The sequence below is a fragment of the Festucalex cinctus genome, chromosome 2, assembly GCF_051991245.1.
Source record: "Festucalex cinctus isolate MCC-2025b chromosome 2, RoL_Fcin_1.0, whole genome shotgun sequence".
Lineage (NCBI taxonomy): Eukaryota > Metazoa > Chordata > Actinopteri > Syngnathiformes > Syngnathidae > Festucalex > Festucalex cinctus.
The window spans coordinates 7,190,797-7,211,380 of record NC_135412.1 but is presented as its reverse complement, the minus strand read 5'-3'; the positions used below and the strand labels follow the sequence as shown (position 1 = coordinate 7,211,380).

General features: G+C 39.6%; 2 protein-coding genes and 2 long non-coding RNA genes across 7 annotated transcripts in view; 1 reads left to right on the top strand and 3 right to left on the bottom strand.

Moving 5' to 3' along the window:
- The window catches only part of LOC144013521 (bile salt export pump-like), a 35,262-nt gene that overhangs the window by 11,668 nt on the left and 3,010 nt on the right, over positions 1-20,584 (top strand). Inside the window, exons 17-29 of one of the 4 annotated variants that reach the window (XR_013282270.1) lie at positions 1,280-1,481; positions 1,550-1,619; positions 3,222-3,342; positions 3,440-3,616; positions 3,724-3,828; positions 4,823-4,984; positions 6,743-6,946; positions 7,021-7,262; positions 7,537-7,693; positions 9,151-9,348; positions 10,627-10,833; positions 12,830-12,976; positions 13,246-13,504. Coding sequence is in view for 2 of the 4 variants with exons in the window: in XM_077512508.1 (XP_077368634.1) it covers positions 1,280-1,481; positions 1,550-1,619; positions 3,222-3,342; positions 3,440-3,616; positions 3,724-3,828; positions 4,823-4,984; positions 6,743-6,946; positions 7,021-7,262; positions 7,537-7,693; positions 9,151-9,348; positions 10,627-10,833; positions 12,830-12,976; positions 13,246-13,446 (2,193 nt within the window). In the remaining 2 variants the exon portion in view is untranslated. Of the gene's footprint in view, positions 1-1,279; positions 1,482-1,549; positions 1,620-3,221; positions 3,343-3,439; positions 3,617-3,723; positions 3,829-4,822; positions 4,985-6,742; positions 6,947-7,020; positions 7,263-7,536; positions 7,694-9,150; positions 9,349-10,626; positions 10,834-12,829; positions 12,977-13,245; positions 15,905-20,584 lie in introns of those variants that run through there. The other 3 variants (XR_013282271.1, XM_077512508.1, XM_077512507.1) reach the window with 3 other exon arrangements.
- Positions 820-1,927, bottom strand: LOC144013527 (uncharacterized). The gene is made up of 3 exons (XR_013282274.1): positions 1,799-1,927; positions 1,532-1,637; positions 820-1,434 (listed from the first exon to the last, which is right to left on the bottom strand). It is a non-coding gene; the product is annotated as an uncharacterized LOC144013527 (long non-coding RNA).
- Positions 2,628-10,472, bottom strand: LOC144013526 (uncharacterized). The gene is made up of 5 exons (XR_013282273.1): positions 10,354-10,472; positions 9,199-9,312; positions 6,717-6,899; positions 3,211-3,316; positions 2,628-2,746 (listed from the first exon to the last, which is right to left on the bottom strand). It is a non-coding gene; the product is annotated as an uncharacterized LOC144013526 (long non-coding RNA).
- LOC144013524 (beta-1,3-galactosyltransferase 1-like) overlaps positions 10,613-20,584 on the bottom strand; it is a 114,899-nt gene continuing 104,927 nt past the window's right edge. Inside the window, exons 4-5 of the transcript XR_013282272.1 lie at positions 10,829-10,900; positions 10,613-10,724 (exon numbers count right to left, since the gene is read on the bottom strand). The gene's annotated coding sequence lies outside the window, so the exon portion shown is untranslated. The remainder of the gene's footprint in view (positions 10,725-10,828; positions 10,901-20,584) is intronic.

Genomic DNA, 20,584 nt, shown 5'->3' with positions numbered 1-20,584 from the left:
TGAGTCCGAATGAACTCGTCTTGCTGCATGCCAAAGCCTAGCTAGCTAACTTAGTTTGCTAGTTGTTAACAAAGACACCACATTTTTATAACACATTATTCAGCAGAACTCAAGTCTGCTTCAAATTTACCATCAAAGACCTGCCACAGATGAAAAAGTACCTGATATTAAGTGATCAGAGCATATCCTTGTATGTGTTGAGGGTGTGAAGTGGTCACAGTGAAGTTGTGATAGCCATCGTGCTCATCTTCTTTCAATCACTGCTGGTATCAGTAAGAATGATTTCTTATCTCTACTTGAGCGATTAGAGCAACTGTAAACGGCACATTTTAACCATTGTGAACACAAAACAGACTTGGTGACTATTTCGCCTCTGTTATCTTACTCCGCCCTTGACCACTTGCCCTTAACATAGAAGCCCACAGCGCATAAACGGGACGTCACACGAGAAGGGTCTACAGTCATCAGAAGAAAACAAAGATCTTTAATAGTAGCCTAATCTCTACTATCTAGGGGAGTGTGACTACTGCTTCTGTATTACTGCAAACAAGAATGATAAATCCATGCTTTTTTTGGTGCAGTTAATTTTAGCTGAGAGAATAAATGTGACAACTAAGCATGGTTATTCTCCATTTTTAAATGGAGAGTTTGATTAGGAGAAGTTGCATAATTAAAACAAAAGAATAATCTACACTGAAACTCATTATTGGCTATACACAACAAGCAAAATATTGACAAATAATGCAATCAAGTGGAACAACTGTAGTTTGTGATTTTGGTAATTGCAGCTGTTTTCTTCATCACCGCCGATTTCCCCCCCTTAACTCATTCACTCCCATCTATTTTCACTGAAGCAACCTCCTTTTACTCCTTTTGCGGAGTTTGTGAACTCACAAATACCGCGAGAATTCATCTTGTGAGAGAGCAAGGTTAGTTTTGCAGAAATTAGCATTAGAATATATTTCATCAATATTCACATTCCTGGTTAAAACACTGGCAAAAAGAGCTTGTTGCAACATGGCCCTGGTTGATCTCATACTCTGTTGCCACCTGCTGGCCGTTTTTGTAATAACTGCCATTGTTTCACCCTTCTCTGCAGTTCAGAGGCTGCATCAAAGCCCTCTGTTTGCACTAGTAAAAAACAAACAAAAAAACGACAACAAAAAAAAAACGTATAAATACGTCTTTAGGACATTTAAAACATTTAAAATAAAACATTTATACGTTTTGGGGAGCAAATGAGTTAAATGCATTCTTAATGTGATCGTTGATGCTGAAGGTGCGTATGGGACGAACCACCATCTCCATCGCCCACCGGCTGTCCACTATAAAGAACGCTGACGTGATTGTGGGCTTTGAACATGGCCAGGCAGTCGAGAGGGGCAAGCACAGCGAGCTACTGGACAGGAAAGGCGTCTACTTCACCCTTGTCACCTTACAGAGCCAAGGAGACAAGGCCCTCAATGAGAAGGCTCGGCAAAGTGGGTTCTCGACTTACTGATTCACACAAACAGGTTTTACTTTTACTTACAATCCTTATCGCTCCCAGTGGCTGAAAATGAAGATGTACCAGAGAAGCTCAGCCTGTCCAGAGCCGGCAGCTATCGGGCCAGCCTGAGGTACAGCAACACAACCACCTGTCCAATTTGTACAACAAATAACGTGTTCAGGTACACAACTAAGCGAAATGGGGTACAACAACCGCGATCAATCATAGCCCACCATTCATACTTGAGATTTGACATTTTATTCTTCCCTTCCAACAGTTAACTATAGGCATATATTGATTAAATCTTACCTTGACACCACGGCGATGTAATTTGATTGCCATGCCCCCGGCGAGCTGACTGCAGTCTACTGTTGGAGATCTGCGTTTGAGCACTGAATGCAAGCCATCAATTCTTCAATACACATTGAAACAATATGGTTCCTTGTTGCAAGAAATTGTGGAGGAAGAGGAGGAGGGTAGGAGAGGGAAGAAGAGAGAGGAAAGAAGGAGGTAAAAGAAGAAAAAAACAAGCCGGTCTCGAAGCGGGTACTTGCTGCTCACAGAGCGAGCGCACTAACCACTATTTGTTCAGTTAGATTCAAAAGCGCAAAGTTTTAATTGTACTTTACACAAGTGTCATCCAGCAGATCTTAAGAGCCAAATGTCATTGCATTTTGGCATTGTAAATGTGAAGGAAACTGATTGCTCTGAATTCATTTGGACAGAACGTTTACCGATAAAGGCTACTTTTGTCACTATCCCAAATAAAGTGGGCGTGCATTTAGTCCGCAGAGGCGGTGCTACCATGCTGGGGTGGGTCCGCACCTTATGATGTCATAAAGTGCCAACAGCTCGTTTTCTATGGTTGGGAGGGGCTGGTGCTTGGAGGGCAGAATGACCTAGAATTTCTCATAGAGGGACGAATGGAGGACAACACCACTTTGGTGATGTTTTTGGTGAGGAATTAGTATTTTAACACGGCTAAAAGCTCTAAAAAGTTGATTTTTCATGTTGCTGTCCCTTTAACGTTTCCTAATATTCACTGTGTTTTATCCAACTGCACAGTCCTGACAGTACATCTAAACTGAATGATTACCTCCTCTAAGTGCAAAAGTCATTGTAGCAGGATTATACATACATGACTGATTTGAAGTAACTTGGTAGTTGGGTGGTGCAATGACATGCGAGAAGCCATTAAATCAGATAAGAAAATTATTTTCTTTTCAGTGTGTGAATTCTGGAAGAACTGCCTCTGCCCTAGAACACATACAAATTATAGTCATAATCTCAGTATTTTTTATTATTCTGCACGAATCAGACAGTAACCTGTTAATTAAAGAAAATATGGCACAGCCCGATTATTACTTACTTCTAGTTGCCTTTTTTGCGCTTTCACCATTTACTGTTGACTTTTGAATTAAGCGGCTGACAACATGGCAGAGATCTTTATAAATTTGGTTGTGGATTCAAAATAAAAGGTCTCTACTTTTGTTGTTGTCAGAATGCACGCTGCTGACTGTACAAACTGCTTCTTGCCACAATGTGGGTGGACAAACAAACACAAATGCACCTCTACACATTTGTTTTCACATTTTATTTAGAGTTCAACCTCAGCTGAGGTCAGCAGAAAGCCTCTTACATCATAAAAACAACAACACCGCACAGGAGGTTCATTAAAATGTACTCATTACACTTGATTCTTTTGTGCATGATATACACACTTGTTGGACAGAGCCTCCATCCGCCAGAGATCCCGATCCCAGCTATCCAACCTGATTCCAGATTCTTCTGTTTCCGTGGCCGGAGAGCTGGGCCCCACCGCTTACACTGTGTCTCAAGCAGAGAAATCCAAGGTATTGATTAATCATGTGGGTGAATGCATTCATTTTTCTCCAGAAACCATACGCTGCCTTTGTTAAGTTTCTTCACATTGTGATGCTGAATGTTCAGAATGCCATTCAAGAGGAGGAGGAGGAGGAGGAGGACCCAGTGGAGCCAGCGCCAGTCACCAGGATCTTGAAGTACAACGTGCCCGAGTGGCCTTACATGCTTTTTGGATCTTTGGGAGCAGCTGTGAATGGAGGAGTCAATCCTGTCTACTCACTTCTATTCAGTCAAATATTGGCGGTGAGGTTATGTTAGATTTTACATATTATCTTACTGTTCGAATCATGGAGCAACTTCTAGAGGCTAACGGGCAAGTGGTCAGTTGTTTTTTTCTTGCGTGTGTGCAGACTTTCTCAGTTACAGATCCCGTAGCTCAGAGAAAGGAGATTGATAGCATCTGCCTGTTCTTTGTTATGGTCGGCGTTGTCTCGTTCTTCACTCAAATGCTGCAGGTAATGTAACAGTTGGTTGATCGCTTTAGTGTCCCTTACTTAAATAACACCCAGCATTCAGGATTTCTCCTTAAGTTGAATGTCCCTGATATTGAAATGATTATTTCTTAAAGTATTGTGACAGTAGTCTAATAAATCCGGGGTTTTAGAGTATGCCTCTCAGTGAATCTTCATTGTTGATCTCACAAAAAGCATGTTGGACAAATGCTTACAAATTTGTGAGAGCAATTTGGAGATGTCACTTTTCTGTTCCATTATGACTGCCCCAAATGCACAAAGCAAAACCCATGAAGGCCTGCTTAGACGAGTTTTGCGCGGGAGAACCAAACACCTGTGGGATGGACTTGAACAGATTGTGAGCTAGGCTCTCTTCGCCTCTTTGTTGTGATTACTGATCCTGCAAACATCCTCCAGGATGAAAAGACACAAATTGTCAAAGACACATGCTAAAATTTAGTCCAACCTATATTTTTACTAGTGATGTGATGTTCACGAACGAACCGAATCATTTGAACGGCTCGTCATTGTGAACGATGGGTCTTTTTGGGGAGTGTGCAATAAAGAATATAGTAACAAGAACAAAGCAAATATTTTGAAGTGAGCATACAAGTTTTTTTTTTTTTTAAGTAGGTGAGTGAATACAGAAATAAATAAATCCATAGATAAATAAATAGAATAAACATCAAATTCATACACACCACAAAACACCAAAAACAATCTACCAGCCACTTAAACACTTAAAGAATTGTGATGCATTACGAATCCCAGTATTCGATTTTTGAATAAAAACATGCCATTTTCAAAAAATGCTTAAAAAACATAAAAAAAAATAAAAAAACAAAACAAAACAAAACATAAAAGAGCCAGTCTTTTGAACGGCTCTTTTACGCGAACGGCTCCCGAATGAACGGCTCCCCTGAAAGAACCAAAAGTCCCATCACTAATATTTACTTGTACCTGAGGTCTCTGATTTATTGTTTTTGTGCATGTTCAGGGCTATGCCTTCTCCAAGTCTGGAGAGCTGCTCACACGAAGGTTACGTCGCATGGGCTTTCATGCCATGCTTGGCCAGGAGATTGGCTGGTTTGATGATCACAAAAACAGCCCTGGGGCTCTGACAACACGACTGGCGACTGACGCCTCGCAAGTTCAAGGGGTGAGACGTGGACAAACAAAGACAGCGACATCTCAGCCTAATGAATTCATATGATTCTTTCAAGAAAAGAGTGAAGCCTACTATTATTATATACAAAAGCACAAAAGCTAAATGTTTTGCATACAGTGGCACCTCTAAGGCTGAGCACAATCCAATCCAGGACACTGTTCCACCTCCTATTTCCATTGCTTTCAAAACTGTTTTTACTAAAGGAAATCATAAAAATACAAATAACAAAGGGTCAACCAGACATTAAAAAAAAAAAACTTTCCTTCGCAGTACGCATGAGTGTAAAAAGTCCACACTCCATAATGTTAACTTTGACAAGTGATAACGTGTACGGTGACACTGGGGTCTTATTGTTTTGAATGTGAGTGCACTGCATTTACAGTACTTCACGCACCTTCTGGTGTATCCTTCTTTTGAAGTCAGAGAAAAAGCACATGCGCAGTGTTTGCTTGCCAAGTGGATCTTTGTGTACGACCCGAGAGATTCCACTGTGTGTGTAAAAGCAGGATCAATGGAGTGTCAAATCAAAAATTGCTCAGATGCCATCACTATCATTTATTAAGGTCAGTTCAAACCATCTTTTATAATGAGACTGCGATTTTTAGTTAGGAAAGGAATGCTTTTATCTGTATTATAATGGATTTAGTGCACAAACTGCAGGTTACTAGAATCTTTACACTGTTGCTTTTGGCAGCTGATGAAAAGTAGGATGAATGTTCACATGCGAAGGCTGTTGAATATTCTCCTGCCAAGTATTGGAACGGTCAGGCCAATTCCTTTATTTGCTGTAGACTGAAAAGAATTGGGATCAGTAGCTTTTATTTCCAGGTACTTTCATCTGGATATGATATCCAACTGAGCAATCTTATTTGTAATAAAACACCAAACTAGTAATTATTTGCAAATTAGTTTAGCAATAACTGCATCAAGCTGGTGACCCACTGTTGTCAACATTTTTAATTCTTTTGTTGGGCCTTGTCAGGCTTTTACAACAGCCTTTTCTGTTTTTATTTGACAAGGTGTGTTAATTTATTTGTCTATTCTGTAGAAGGTAAAATACATGCTCTTAACTCATTTGCTCCCAATAACGCGTAAATACGTTTTTTGTTTTAAATGTCCCAAAGACGTATTTATACGTTGTTTTTTTTTTTTTTTTTTTTTTTTTTTTTTTTTTTTTTATGCTAGAGCAAACATAAGGCTTTGATGCAGCCTCTCAACTGCAAAGAACGGTTGCAGAAATGGTAGTTATTACACAAACAGCCAGCAGGTGGCAGCAGAGCAAAGGAAACCAACCAGGGCCATCTAGAAAAAGCCTCAATTACTTACAATTATAAATAGATTTGTGAAAATTGATAAAACTTAGCTATATTCTAATGCTAATTGCTGCAAAACTGAAGCAGATAGAAACATTTTTTTTTCCCTGATGAAAGAAGACTTTAATCTTTCTTTTGATAGATTCTATGCTTTTATAGCAATAGAACACAATATTCTGTGGGCCTTGCAAAATCTGTCAAAATCTAGTAAAACAGCCGGGAGCGAATGAGTTAAATAATGCAAGGTTCACACCAAGCACAAAATGTCACATCTCCCCATATGCTTTTGAACAATTATTGAAGTAATGGTAAATTAAAGGCCACTGCAAAAAAAACCAACATAAGTCTGTCACATAATCAAGTCCAGGTTAAGTGGAAAGAAAAAGTAAATACAAAAAGAAATGACTCACCAGGCTGCAATTCTTCCTTCTTCAAGGCCACTGGCTCCCAGATCGGCATGATCGTCAACTCTCTGACCAACATTGGAGTGGCCATCCTCATGTCCTTCTACTTCAGCTGGAAGCTCACGCTGCTCATCCTGTGCTTCCTTCCCTTCATCGCTCTGTCAGGTGGTTTCCAGGCCAAGATGCTCACTGGATTTGCCAAGCAAGACAAACAAGCTATGGAGGCTGCAGGACAGGTCAGCATCCCGTCAGATTTATTTCTGGATGTGGTATTTTCCACTCCGCATCAACACTTGTATGCATTTTGCAGATTTCGGGCGAGGCCCTCAATAACATTCGCACCATCGCCGGTCTTGGAAAAGAGAGGAATTTTGTGGACACGTATATCGCACAGCTGGATGCTCCTTACCAGGCAGCCCTGAAGAAGGCTAACGTGTACGGGGCTTGTTACGGTTTTGCCCAATGTGTTGTCTTCCTGACCAACTCTGCCTCCTATCGGTTCGGGGGCTACTTGGTGCGCCAAGAGGGGCTCCATTTCAGCTTGGTGTTCAGGTATGAGGCGTGCTTCCAAAGTGTGAGCTGTAGAGGAGTTTAAGGCAGGTGGAGTAGCTAAAAAACTACTGAAAAAAACATACATCTCTTTAAACCTGCAAAGCTAACTTCAGCTTTATTGAATTGATAAATTTTTATTTCTCACCATAAGAGGAGACAGGGGAGATCTTAGCCGTTTTATGCTTTCTGACAGGAGGCTCACGATCCTACACCGAAAAGCTCAAAACTCTCCATTTTCTTTGTGTAAAATGAGCACTTGTTTCATCTTGTGCAGGGTCATTTCTGCCATCGTCACAAGCGGCACAGCCTTGGGCAGAGCCTCCTCCTACACTCCTGACTACGCCAAGGCCAAGATTTCAGCTGCACGCTTCTTCCAGCTGCTTGACCGAGTGCCTAAGATTAGTGTATACAGTAACAATGGAGATAAATGGGTATGTTGGCACATATTGTGATGTGTTTTGTGCTATGTGCTTGTATTGGGTGTGAAAAAGATTATTACTTGTTAACTTAGTGAAAGAAAACAGAAAAAAAGTAAACTTAATTTATCACTTCATTTTGTTGTAATGACTATTGCTGTCCAAGATAAATCTCAGTTTTGATTGACGGTATTTAGTCTAATGAGGTTTTAATGCTGTGGAACTTGCATCTTGCTTCCTGTTCTTAAGCTGCATGCGATAGGCAACATGTTAGAAACATGATGTGCAGCACTCTACCATTACAAAGCATATCTATTTGAATGAAAAATCCTCCTCTCCAGCTCTGTACATTGCTTTGCAAAAGTTTTCACCCCTCTATTTCAAATCATTTTTAATTACGGTAGATTCTTGTTTGATTGATCTGCACAAAACAGTCTTCGTTTTTAATTGAAATGAGAAATACATATATAAAAAGAAACGAAAATTAAATCGGCGTGTACAAATGTATTCGCCCTCATTGTTATGAAGCCCCTGATATGCACAACTAACAGTGAACCGCTGACAGTTCGTTTAAAGTGCAATTCTGTGTCCACTAAAAACATGGGCATATTAAATGAAACGTTTGAGTAAGTTGAGTGAGTTTGTGCAATTTTTGAATGTAGTTTTCATTTAAGAGAGGCCTTTGTTGGTGGTTTTTTTTTTGTTTACTTCAAAGCCTTTGTTATTGAATAGTAGATATTTTATACAGTATATGCATTTGAGCATGACATGTTAACTCATTCACTCCCAACCATTTTCACGGAAGGAACCCCCTTCGCTCCCGGCGGTTTTACTGGATTTTCACAGATTTTGCAAGGCCCACAGAATATTGTTTTCTATTATTATAAAAATCTGGAACCTGCCAAATGAAAGATTAGTCTCTTCTTTCATCAGAAAAAAAAATATTTCTATCTGTTTCCGTTTTGCAGCAATTAGCATTAGAATATAGCTACGTTTCATCATTATTCACAAATCTGTTTAAAACAGTGGGGAAAAAAGCTCTTTGCAACATGGCCCTGGTTGCTCTCGTATACTCTGCTGCCACCTGCTGGCCATTTTTGCAATAACTGTCATTGCTTTAAGTGTTCTCTTCAGTTCAGAGGCTGTTCAAAGCATTCTATATAATCGAACATTTAAAAAAAAAAAAAAGTATAAGTATAAATATGTTTTTGGGACCAAGGAAATATTTAAAATAGAAGTTTTTATATGTTTTTGGGAGCAAATGAGTTAAGATACTGGGATGTACAAGTAATATAAGTAATATAGAATTGTATGGCCAAAATGCTTGTAATGGGATTATAGTAGTACAAATCTGTGATATAGTGGGAGCGTGAAGGCTGAACCAGCGCACTATAGAGGAGAACTCTGTCTTCCCAAAACAACACTAAACCTTTGCACCCCTTTTGTTTGCCCCACCTCAACCCTCTCTCTAGAATAACTTCCAAGGGAACATTGAGTTCATTGACTGCAAGTTCACTTACCCGACCCGGCCAGACATCCAGGTCCTCAATGGCTTGAATGTGGCAGTGAAGCCCGGCCAGACGTTGGCCTTTGTGGGTAGCAGCGGCTGTGGGAAGAGCACCAGCGTGCAGCTTCTGGAAAGGTTTTACGACCCCGACAAGGGCAGAGTGGTGAGGTGGATGCGGCTAAATGCTGTGCATGATCACTGCTTTCACATTATTGAACTGTGCACTTTTCTACATTCCATTCAGCATTCAGGAACAGTTCAAATCAGATGAATCACATTTTAGAATTTTGATTAATCACAATTAATCATTTAATTACAATGTTTTTTAATCAATCAACATTTTTTTTGCCCACCAAATTTGAAGAGCACCTGTTATGTATTCATTCTTTTGACATTTAATATGAGGACGTCTTCACCATGTTTTGATCCACTGCAGTGCAGACTCTCATCCTCCTCCTTTTCTAATCAGTTAATTGCTTTAAAAATAATAATTAAAAAAAATGACCCCAATAGTTTGACATGAACAAATATTCTGAATGTCATTCGCAAACATTTATTAAATGCTTTACTCTAATGCATCGAGTTATGTTTATTGCTCAAACACAACCTACATTTTTCTGATGTCAGCTGAAAGATCATCTGCGGTCTAAATAGTGACTAATGCAATAATTTTTATATTGCCATCAGATCTCAAGTATGTATTATTTATATGTAGTTGATAGGTCAGGATCTACAGTACAGTACATACAAAATATATCTTACTACAACCATTATGTATATACTACAGCCAGTATGTGGCTATTGCCCATTTACGTTGTTAAAAGCATGTCAAAGTTTAGCAAACATTTTATTATTATTTTTTTAACCAAATGATAATCAGTTGTGCTTTTATTTTTTGTGGTTTTTGTTGTTACCACTGTATATTATACGTATAAGTAGAGCTTGTCTCTACAAATGTCTTTGTAGTTTACATGACAAAATGAGGTCGAAAATTTATAGCAGTCAGCATGAAATAGCCACGGCAGATGATGACCTTTTAGAAAATGTCAAACATGTCGCTTTGGAATAAATCTCGAGGTGTCATTGAGAAACGTGTCAAACAACGACAGGCGGACATTTAATGTCTCTGGCGTTTTAAAGTATTTCTATTTGTCCGACTCTTGTTCACCTTTAAGTCGGACAATTTTGCTGTGTCTGTCGTGGGGGCACTTATCTAGATTGGAGGTCGACTCGTGCCAGAGAGAAATCACTGCCAAGATGTAAAGCGTCTTAATGGAGCTGAAAGTGTCTTGGGAACTCATAGTCTGATTGTGGGAGATTTAGAAGAGAAATCACACAGTTAGAAGGGACATTACGTTAAAGCTCATTAAGTAGATTGTATGTCTACTCTTTGATTATAACACTAGCTCCTACTAATGGTAAAATCAATTGCCTCTTGCAGCTGATTGATGGCCGCGACTCAACTCTCGTCAACGTGCCTTTCCTGCGATCCAAAATTGGCATCGTGTCCCAGGAGCCGATCTTGTTTGACTGCAGCATCTTGGAAAACATCAAGTACGGTGACAATTCACGGGACATCAGCATGGATGAGGTCATCTCTGCTGCGAAGAAATCGCAGCTCCATGACTTTGTCATGTCTCTACCTGAGGTGGGTTCACGGTCGCAGAGGGAGAGCTGTTGACTCATAAGGATGGTTGGCACAAAGAGCACTGAGGCTAAACACAGGGATTAGTTTGTTTGAATATTAAAGCGCATCGGTCGACAAGGGTAAACAAACCAGAAGGCGGAAAAACAAAGGCAGAAATAATAAAGTCACTCAATCGATGAGAGAATGTAAGCCTTTACACAGTAACTCGGGTGTTTACACACAGAGGTTTCTGTTTGACAAATTGCAATACCTTAAGAGGCACGTCATCACAAAATATACTATCATGCCATGAACATTTCAAGGCAACTTGGACAAAACAGGATGGGCATGAGACATCATGGGGGGACGGGCAAACGTGATAGGCTGTAATTAATGTGAGTGCCTGCCTGGCCAGATTTTTAAACTAATTAAAAAATTGGCCACATAAGTTCCAGCACGGGTGGGTATCAGAGTGAAGGCAATGAAAGGTGAAATTATACTGTATAACAGGATGTAACATAACTAGAAGACTGGAAGCCTGTGCGTTTCCTTGGCATCACCCTTTCAAATTTCGTCCCGATTTTGTGCGTGTTTTGTCACGGTTCTCATGGTAAGCTAGGATGTATGGCAGCCGTTTTGTCATAATCATGATTCCGGTGTGTGACGGTTTACCAGCAAAGCAGGATGTGGCTGTCGCATTTTACTTCGGTCTGACAGTGCATGGGACCGGGGAAGGGGTATCAAGCCAGCGAAGTTTCGCACGAGTCTGCCATGGCCACAAATGTATTTCAAAACTAGCTAGGATCTATGCTTCATCCATAGAAAGCCTTGACAGACATTGATTAGAATGCAAGAAACTTAAGGAAGAGCATCAGAATAGTTGGAGCCTTATTCCAGGGAGTCCTCGAGTTACGTCGCTAGCGATGTAACCCAAAGTCGAATTTTAAAGGCAATATTTACATACAAATAATTTGCATAAAAAATCTAAAATACCGGTACATTAAAATAGAAATTTACTCCTTTCAATTTCACTTTGATGGATTGGATGTACTGGTTTCTATGGATCTCACTCTGCCTCATCGATCCTTCCCTCCTTCCTCTCTTTAGTTTTTCCTCTGGTCTCTTGAGATCTCGCTAATTTGTTGGAATTTAGAGGCTTCTGGGGTTGGCGTAAGACTTTGATTTTGTAACCATGGGGAAGTGTTTGGTCGGTGCTGGATTTCACTTTGATTTATCTTTCTTTTCTTTTTATCTTTTCTGACCTTTTCTCTGGTCTCCTGACCATTTGAACCTCACGACTCTGGCGAGACTCTAAAGTACCTGGTTAAGGTGAAGGGTAATGGGATTTTTATAAGGTGTTAGGTGAATTAATGAGTATAAATTTATACGTATTTGCGCGCACGCAAGCGCACGCAAACGCACGCACACATACACACACACACACACACAAAAAGGAGCAATGATGAAAAAGCGTTGAATCAGTAAGACTAGTTCTTTTTTGAAAAAAAAAAAAAAAAAAAATAGAAATTTAAAAAAAAGATGCTGTACAACTGTCCGACTGAAGCCCAAAGTCTATGCCGATGTTTTGTCGGTGGCTCCTTTCTGCGTTCTATTTATGATGTCTCGCTTCGTTTCCATGGTAATTGCTTTTCTTTTGGCTTCACCAACATTGATAGAAGATGAAGATTTCTTCTTTGGGGCCATGATGTAGAAAAAGAGGGCGAAAAAGCCAAAGATATTCCCACAAGTCCACAAGCGCTAGCACTAGCTAAGGGCTAAGTAGTGGACGCAGGGAAAACATTGCAGGCTAGGCTATATAGCGGACGAGGAGCCAAAATGGCGGACTGGGCGTAACCGTTATAAAGTCGAAATGCTTTAGGTCGAGTGGCGCCTTAATTCGAGGTCTCCCTGTACTATGTATTGAACTGTTCCTCATTTTTGATGACTTAAGGTGACTGAGGTCCAAGCTTTGACCCTGCTTTGTATATTGATCTGACTGTATGATTTTCCTACTCAGAAATACGACACAAACGTGGGTGCCCAAGGTTCTCAGTTATCTCGCGGTCAGAAGCAACGCATTGCCATTGCTAGGGCAATCATACGTGATCCCAAGATTTTGCTCCTGGATGAAGCCACCTCAGCGCTGGACACAGAGAGTGAGAAGGCAAGAACAAACGAGTCTGTGTTCTGCATCGCTGCTTGATATTCTCTGGTTGCAGGCAGCAAGAAGAGCTGTTCATTATCGACATCGTTAACGGCGGATAGCGACCCTGTATACATTTATACATGTTGGGGATCCGCAAACGCAGTCACGGAAGCAGTGGGCTCTCAGTAATCAAGCCGCGATTGTGAAATTGCTGTTATTATGCCGCTTGCATGTCGATGATTTCTCTCCCCCCGTGTGACGCTGCGCGCTCTCCTTGCCCGCCACAGACGGTGCAAGCGGCTCTGGATAAAGCTCGAGAGGGCAGGACCTGCATCGTTATTGCCCACCGCCTGTCCACCATTCAGAACTCCGACATCATCGCTGTCATGTCGCGAGGCTACGTGATTGAGAAGGGAACACACGACCATCTCATGGCTCTGAAGGGCGCTTACTACAAGCTGGTCACCACCGGAGCACCAATCAGCTAACGGCTCCAAGGTTGTCAACAACTGGAAACGTGAGATGAGCAGAGAATTATTGTCTGAGGTGGTGAGGCCAAGCACACGCTGACTGAACATCAAAATGTAACTTGATTCTTTTCACTTTGACAGTATTTATTTGTGTGGAAATATCCTGTTACGCTGAAAGGGTTTGCTGAGCTCTTTTGAGTCTACTTCTATCTTATGCTTGTTTTGTTTGATGTGACCACAGTGTAACAAGTGAGTTGGTCATATGGGAGAGACTACACTACAAAGGTGATTTGCATAGGACTTATAATGAAAGACAGACAAACGTCCATTTATTTATTTATTTTTTTATTTTTTTTAGCAATTATCCCCTTCAGAGTCAAATGGACGTTGGAGTCCATCCCAGCTAATTTAGAGTGAGCGGTAGATACACATCGGACTAATCATAGGTGGTGATTGTGAATGAGAAATGAAAGTTAGCGATGTGAACCACTCCACTACTAATGAGCCAAACACAGCACAATTCATTCAGCAAAGCAATTCTGTCTGCGAGCTGATAGAAGCATCCCATCAGTGAATGAATACTTTGCAAAACAGTCATAATGTATGTTACACAACACATAAGTAGCTTAAAAGCAAAGACCTCAATGCTGTATCACAGCACACGGACTAAAAACCCATAAGGAGTAGGGATGTAACGATAACGGCAATATCGTGATATTGTGATATTAAAACTCCCAAAATATATCGGCGGCGTCACATCATGATATTAACTCTTTTTATCCCAATAACTTATAAATAGGTTTTTAAAAAATGTTTTAACTGTCCCAAAGACGTATTTATACGTTTGTTTGTTTGTTTTTTTGTTTTTTTTTAAATGCTAGAGCATACAAACGGCTTTGATGTAGCCTCTCAAATACAAAGAAAAGTTGCAGAAATGGTAGTTATTAAACAAACGGCCAGCAGGTGGCAGCAGAGCAAAGAAGATCAACCAGGGCCATGTTGGGAAAAAAAAAGCGCAATTACTCACAATTCTATATAGATTTGTGAAAATTGATTAAAGTTAGAAATATACTTTTTTTTTCCTGATGAAAGAGGAGAGTTTAATCTTTCTTTTGATAGGTTCCATGTTTTTATAGCAATAGAACACAATATTCTGTGGGCCTTGCAAAATCTGTCAAAATCCCGTAAAACAGCCGGGAGCGAACGGGATTGCTTCTGTGAAAATGGCTGTGAGCAGCACATCTGTTAAAAAAAAAAAAGTTGGGTTGATTTTCATTTGGCAGTTCTAGCACCCTCTGGTGGCAAATTATTTTGTGCAGTTAAATTTTCAAAAGGCATGTTTTAGCCCTTCTATGTTTAAAATACACGCTAATGGTCAGATGAAGGGGAACGTAATATGCTTGTGAACCAAGTCAATATCTGTAGGGACTCAATGTGGGCTAGCATTAGCATGTAAGTACCTCCATAATGTTATTAGATATTGTAGGTGTTTATATGCATTGCTGTAATGTACAAAAGCACAATATTGTGTGTTTTTTTTTTTTTTTTAGCATGAGCTCATTTTTTTTTTTTTTTTTTTTTTTTTTTTACAATATTGTGACCTTTTTTTTGTATCACCAACCTCCCCACAATATTGTGATAATTATCGTATTGTGACCTTCGTGTTGTGATAATATTGTATTGTGATGTTTGGATATCGTTACATCCCTCATAAGGAGTGCAAAGCACAGATGTTAAAGGGATAGTGTGTAGAATTTACTGCCATCTAGTGGCTTACATTTATTTTACAAACACTTAATTTCAATAATATACAAAAAAACATCAACATACATTTTTTTTTTACATATATAATTGTAGGTCTAGTAATCACTAATCATATTACATAGGTCACACTGTGCCTTACAGGAGGCTGACATGTTTCGCTGCCATCTTTCTGCTACGAATACCTGAAGAAGACAAACATCGCAAATGTAGTTGCATTCTATTAGCTTACCACTGGATGGCACTAAATACTACATACATTTAAATAGAATTTCTAAAAATGTATATATATTAAACCAGGGCAGTTATAGACCTACGTAAAACGTACAGTTTACCTTTACAAAGCTTTAGAATCCAAGATGTATTAATTTAACGATATGTGCAAAATTGTGCTACATCAAACTGAAGGCTGCTTGGAATAGTTTGGGAACCATCTTTTTCCCTATACAAGGGTAGTCAATAAAGAAATAAACTAACATATTGTTAAATGAATATAAAGTGAAAATTATTGTTGGTTTATATCAGAATTTTTGATACTGCATATATTCAACGTCATTTACTGCAAGCGCCTGTGTACCTAATGTTAGCCAATGACAGCATCAAAAATCAAAATACAGCTCTTGTGCGTCATGAGCTGGTCTTTGTAAAAATAATAATAATGAAATCAAATTCTTTTAATGGAAATTGATGAAATAAAAATCAGTCTTGTCTGGTGCTTGTGTTTACATATCTGACTAAACAACTCTCTCCAAATTGACTCACTCAACATTATTTTTTAAAACCCAAATCAATATTTTAGCAATGCAGGTAGCTGCTAAGTCATAAAGTGTGAATCCTGTACAGCGAGCTGTGTCAAATGTCAAAGGTAACACTGAGGGATTTCCAATTAAAGGACATTTTCTTCACATATCGAAACTAACGGACGAATAAGCAGTTGGATGATGTAGTAGAGCTACTTCAGCAGGCAGACACTGACCCGTGTCGCGAATATGTGACCTTCCTATTCTCCACTGCATGCTTAGTGTGTTGATGTCGTCAGGAGTGCAGATGTCAGAGACACTCTATCAGTTAGTGGTAATATGTGATCACACCACGCTGACCTCTGGGAAATTGAGTCTTTAATCGTGACATCTGTGGACCTGGACTCTGGGGTGGATTAGCATTCTTCAGATGCAATCTCATCTCGCCACTTCTCCTCCAAATTGATTCAGCGATGGGACACTCTTTGACTTTGTGCCATGTGACGCCAGAGGCTGGATGACACATCTCTGTTGGCTGTGAGAGTGAGGGGTGCCTCGGCATATTTTATAGAGATAAAGAGAAACTGATTTTTCAATTGAGTCAGAGACGGCGAGTGAAAACCGAGCGACGCTGTCGCTACGCTAGCTCAAATGTCAAACACTGAAATGAAGTGACCACTTGCAAAGTTGCTTAAGTTTTTAGTTTTGCCAATACTTAATTGGGAGTAAATTTTTAACAGTGGCATTTAAGAATAAGGTGTCTTTTTAATAATGGTAAAAAATGAGCCTATGGATTTCATTTAAAAGGGAAGTCAACCAAAAACTTGGCAATAATATGTTGCATCTGGCCCCCACTATTCTAAATGCAGCATTTTGATTAATATTGTGTAGGAACTATCCCCCCAAGCAAGACATACTAGAGCCATCGTGAATGCTTCACATGCCTGTAGATCTTGCTGCTAAGGGATTCCATGTGTTTTTTTCCAAACAAGAACGTCACGTTGAGACCCCTTTTGTTGTAATTCTTCCCTGCGAAGGAGACCCGGGGCCTCATTTATCAAGCGTGTGCAAAAGTACGAACGATCAATTTGGACTTGTGTGTACATTTACACACAGCTCTGACCACGCATATGCACAAAACCTTGCGGTAGAACAGTAAAACAACAGGATGCAGACCCCAGCAAGCCGACATTGAAAGCACAATAACACCTGAATTCAGGAAATGATTTGATTCAATTGATGCAAGAATAATCTGCAATCTAAACGGGATAGAGGAATTAAGGCATGATTCATTCATTCTTGGATTGGAATGACGATGTGCGCATGCCACCATCGCTGGATGCCCGAGGCAAACAGATAATAAATTGTCGATAGGGGTGGGCTGTTTCAGCAACATGACAACTGTCAGACGAGTTCACACATGATGTGCACACATGATGATGCCACAATTCGTCCCCGCGCACAAAATGTATGCTTATGGAAGTAACTGTCCGCAAGCATGTAAACGGGTTAAAGGGATCGTTTTGATTTTTTTTAACAGCTGTTGTTTTTCTGCTAGAGCAGAGAGAAGGCTTTGATGCAGCCTCTGAACTGAAGATAACGGTTGAAGCAATGGTAGTTATTACAAAAACGCCCAGCAGGAGGCAGCAGAGTATAAGAGATCAACTAGGGCCTTGTTGCAACAAGTTGTTTTCCCCACAGTTTTAAACAGATTTGTGAATAATTATGAAACTAAGCTATTTTCTAATGCTAATTGCTGCAAAACGGATGGATAGAAATATACTGTACTTTTTTTCCCCCCCCCTGATGAATCAAATCAAAATCAGTCCAAATCCCGCAAAACAGCAGGGAGCGAAGAGGGTTTGCTTCAGTGAAAATGGCTGGGAGTGAATGAGTTAAAGGGATAGTTCGGCTTTTTTGACATGAATCTCTATTTCATCCTCACCTCCAGTGTGTGCGATCAGCACTGACTTACCCCTGACAGCGTTCTGTGACACGAGTTCTGGTCCGGTGTTGGACGAGAGGAAAATAGTCCAGCAAGGTGGCTGGGGTCACGGAAATAAAAGCGTTTTTCTTCTAAAAACAATTTGTGTTCAAAAGAATGATACATTTACATCACAATACTCCTTTTCTGGAAAAAGGTCAGAAGCCATTACCGCCATCCACTACTTTTCTGTTCGTTCGTATCACTGCGTGTCGCCCAGTAGACGGCTAATTGACGCACTGCCGCCAGCTGATCCTTCCGCTAGAAGTTGTTTGTCTTTTCGAAGGCTTTTGTCTTTTCGTTAAATGTAGAACAAGCTTTTGAATTGAATCTTTTGGTGGTTACTGAGTGTAAACCATCCATATTCTGAGTGATGTCATCCAGCACAAGGGTTCCACCTCTGGAATGTTGAGCTCATTTTTGGGTAAAACTCCTACAAAGCAAAAGTTTGATGTCAGTAGTCCATCCATAGAGGTGACAGCCATAAATGTAAAATGATAGTGGCCACTGTAAAATGAATTCACAGTTAAATATGCATCATTAACCAGAGGGGAAGCGACAAGGCACTCCTTTATAACATGAGCCTAATTCTGTATGATCCTATTAAATCCTCTCATTAACGTAATTATTAGTATAGCGGCAATAACATCACAACTTGTGACCACAGGGAGTGCAAGGGCCAAATTCATGCAATGCTATTATAACTTTGTTGTAGCCATTTCTTTTTATCTTCATCCATTAGCTTAAAGCTTGCAAAGGTAAATCCACGTGCTCGAGTGTCTCCACTCATCATGAATTGTGAGGAACCAATGTAAAGCTATTAAAGGTGTTATCTTTGGGAACAGGCTTTAAGCACAGTGCCTGAAAAGCTTTCAGTGGGCTCAAAGCTTATTATAAAGATACGAAACTAGCAAGAAGATCATGTTCCCTCCTCAAATAGTGTCGAGGTGACCTTTAATATGTGGTTAACATAGAAGGAACGTGTAGTATTCTGCAACAAGGTCCACGGGGCTGAAACAGTCACCACCAATTATTATAACAGACAGGAATAAAAAAAAAGAAAGAAAGATATTAAATAAGTGAATAAAAAGAGCGATTGCGAGCGATCATTTGTGTGTTTTTGTTTAGATCAGGGGTGTCCAAACTACGGCCCGGGGGCCATTTTTTAGTGGCCCGCGACATATGCTAAAAATGGCATTTGACTCAGTTCAAATAAAATAAAAACAAAAATGTTTGGAGATGGTCAAAGTAAGAAGGGAGGGTGTCAAAAAACACAGGTGCCATGAAAGGTTATTTTAGTTAACTAAAACTAACAAAAAAAACTAAAATTCAAAAAACAATTTCATTAAAAACGAAGATGCTTTTTTAAAAAAAGAAAACTAACTGAAACTACATTTTATGTTCACAAAACTAACTAAAATAAAACTAACGATATTTATAGCAAGAATGTCCCTCATTTTAGTCTTTGGTAATTAATTTAATGCATGAGCCTTTGGCGATGATTTTAAATGTGATTTTTAGTAATTTATTTTGATATAAACCGGAATAATGACGTCGCGCCCATGGTGTTTTTTTTTAAATATTGCGCACAATACTACACATTAGAAAAATAAATAAATACAACTAATACTGAAACTTACTAAACTAAAACTAAGCATTTATTAAAGAGCGAAAACTAATAAAAAAAAAACTAACAGAACCCCCCTGAAAACTAATTAAAACTAACTAACTAAAAAAAAAAAAAAAAAAACTCAAAACAAAATAAAAACTAAAATGAAAAATTCCAAAACTATAATAACCCTACTGCCAAATTACAAATAAATTGGTTTATATACTGGAGCATTTTTCTAAATATGCAAAAGCACAAATAAATTATTTGTACAATTTTTAGGACTAAACACAATTTCTCTTCATAACATTAGGTGGCCCTTGCGTCCTTCTGATTTTCTGTATGTGGCCCTCAAATGAAAAAGTTTGGACACCCCTGGTTTAGATTATTAAGCAATTCAGATAATGGATGGATGTTTTTCTTTCGTGTTATGTCATGTCTTCTTCTGGTGCATGTCTTGCTCGTTCGTTGTTTTGTTTTGTTTTTTAATTCCACATGTGCTTGTCCACCTGGTCCCTTGTGTTAACCAATCAGCTACCTCAGCCACTCGTGTCTTGTCCAGGTGTTCTTCTTCTTCTTTGTTGTCTCATCAGTTGGCTTTTATTTAGTTTGTGTGTCACTTCTGTTGGTTGTCAAGTACTCTTGTCCTGTCATGTTCTCATTTGTGAGTCTGTTCCAAGTTTTGGTATACTACTTTGTGTGTAGTTTTGTTTTATTTTCTAACTTGTGTTGATTTATGTCTTTTATGATTCTGTATGCCTTGTTTGCCCTTTTGTATTCATTTTGGAAAGTGAAAGCATTTTGTTTTGAGCACATCCTGCACTCCTGCCTTGCCTGCACGCGGGTCCACTTTTTTTTTGCTGCCACCGCCACCATCAGAACGACCCGCAACACTTTTCAAGGGAGTCTTTTTAGGCAGCACTTCAGCCTTCGGTGGCAGACCGAATTGATGCTGAACAAAAAGCTGTAAAGCAGTGTTGGCTGACGAAGCTATCGCCTGGTCTTGAAAAGGAAAAAACTCACTGAACCACTGAATTTACTTTTTACACAACCCCAGGTCGT